This window comes from Merops nubicus, unplaced genomic scaffold, assembly GCF_000691845.1.
Source record: "Merops nubicus isolate BGI_N331 unplaced genomic scaffold, ASM69184v1 scaffold39131, whole genome shotgun sequence".
NCBI lineage: Eukaryota > Metazoa > Chordata > Aves > Coraciiformes > Meropidae > Merops > Merops nubicus.
The window spans coordinates 13,786-13,997 of record NW_008588347.1 but is presented as its reverse complement, the minus strand read 5'-3'; the positions used below and the strand labels follow the sequence as shown (position 1 = coordinate 13,997).

Below are 212 nucleotides of genomic sequence, written 5' to 3'. Positions count from 1 at the left end.
GAAGCACCCCTGACCTAATGCAGCCTGCAGAGAGGGGCTTCAGCTCACGTTGGCTTTTCTGTTCCCTCCTGCAGCTCCATCTTGCCCTTGCTCCAGTGACTTCCAGCTTGGGAAGCCATGGCACCAAAAGGAAAGGTAAGAGTGACCCACATACGGTGGGATGGGTGCTGCAGGGCAGACCCCAGAGCTGGGGCAGGATCTCCATCGTGCAG

The 212-nt window shown here is 58.5% G+C and overlaps 1 protein-coding gene across 1 annotated transcript in view; it reads left to right on the top strand.

Annotated features, from left to right (window-relative positions):
* Positions 1-117: 117 nt before the first annotated feature.
* Positions 118-212, top strand: part of ANXA6 (annexin A6) — a 13,710-nt gene continuing 13,615 nt past the window's right edge. The window contains exon 1 of the mRNA XM_008949232.1: positions 118-135. Within this exon, the coding sequence (XP_008947480.1) occupies positions 118-135 (18 nt within the window). The remainder of the gene's footprint in view (positions 136-212) is intronic.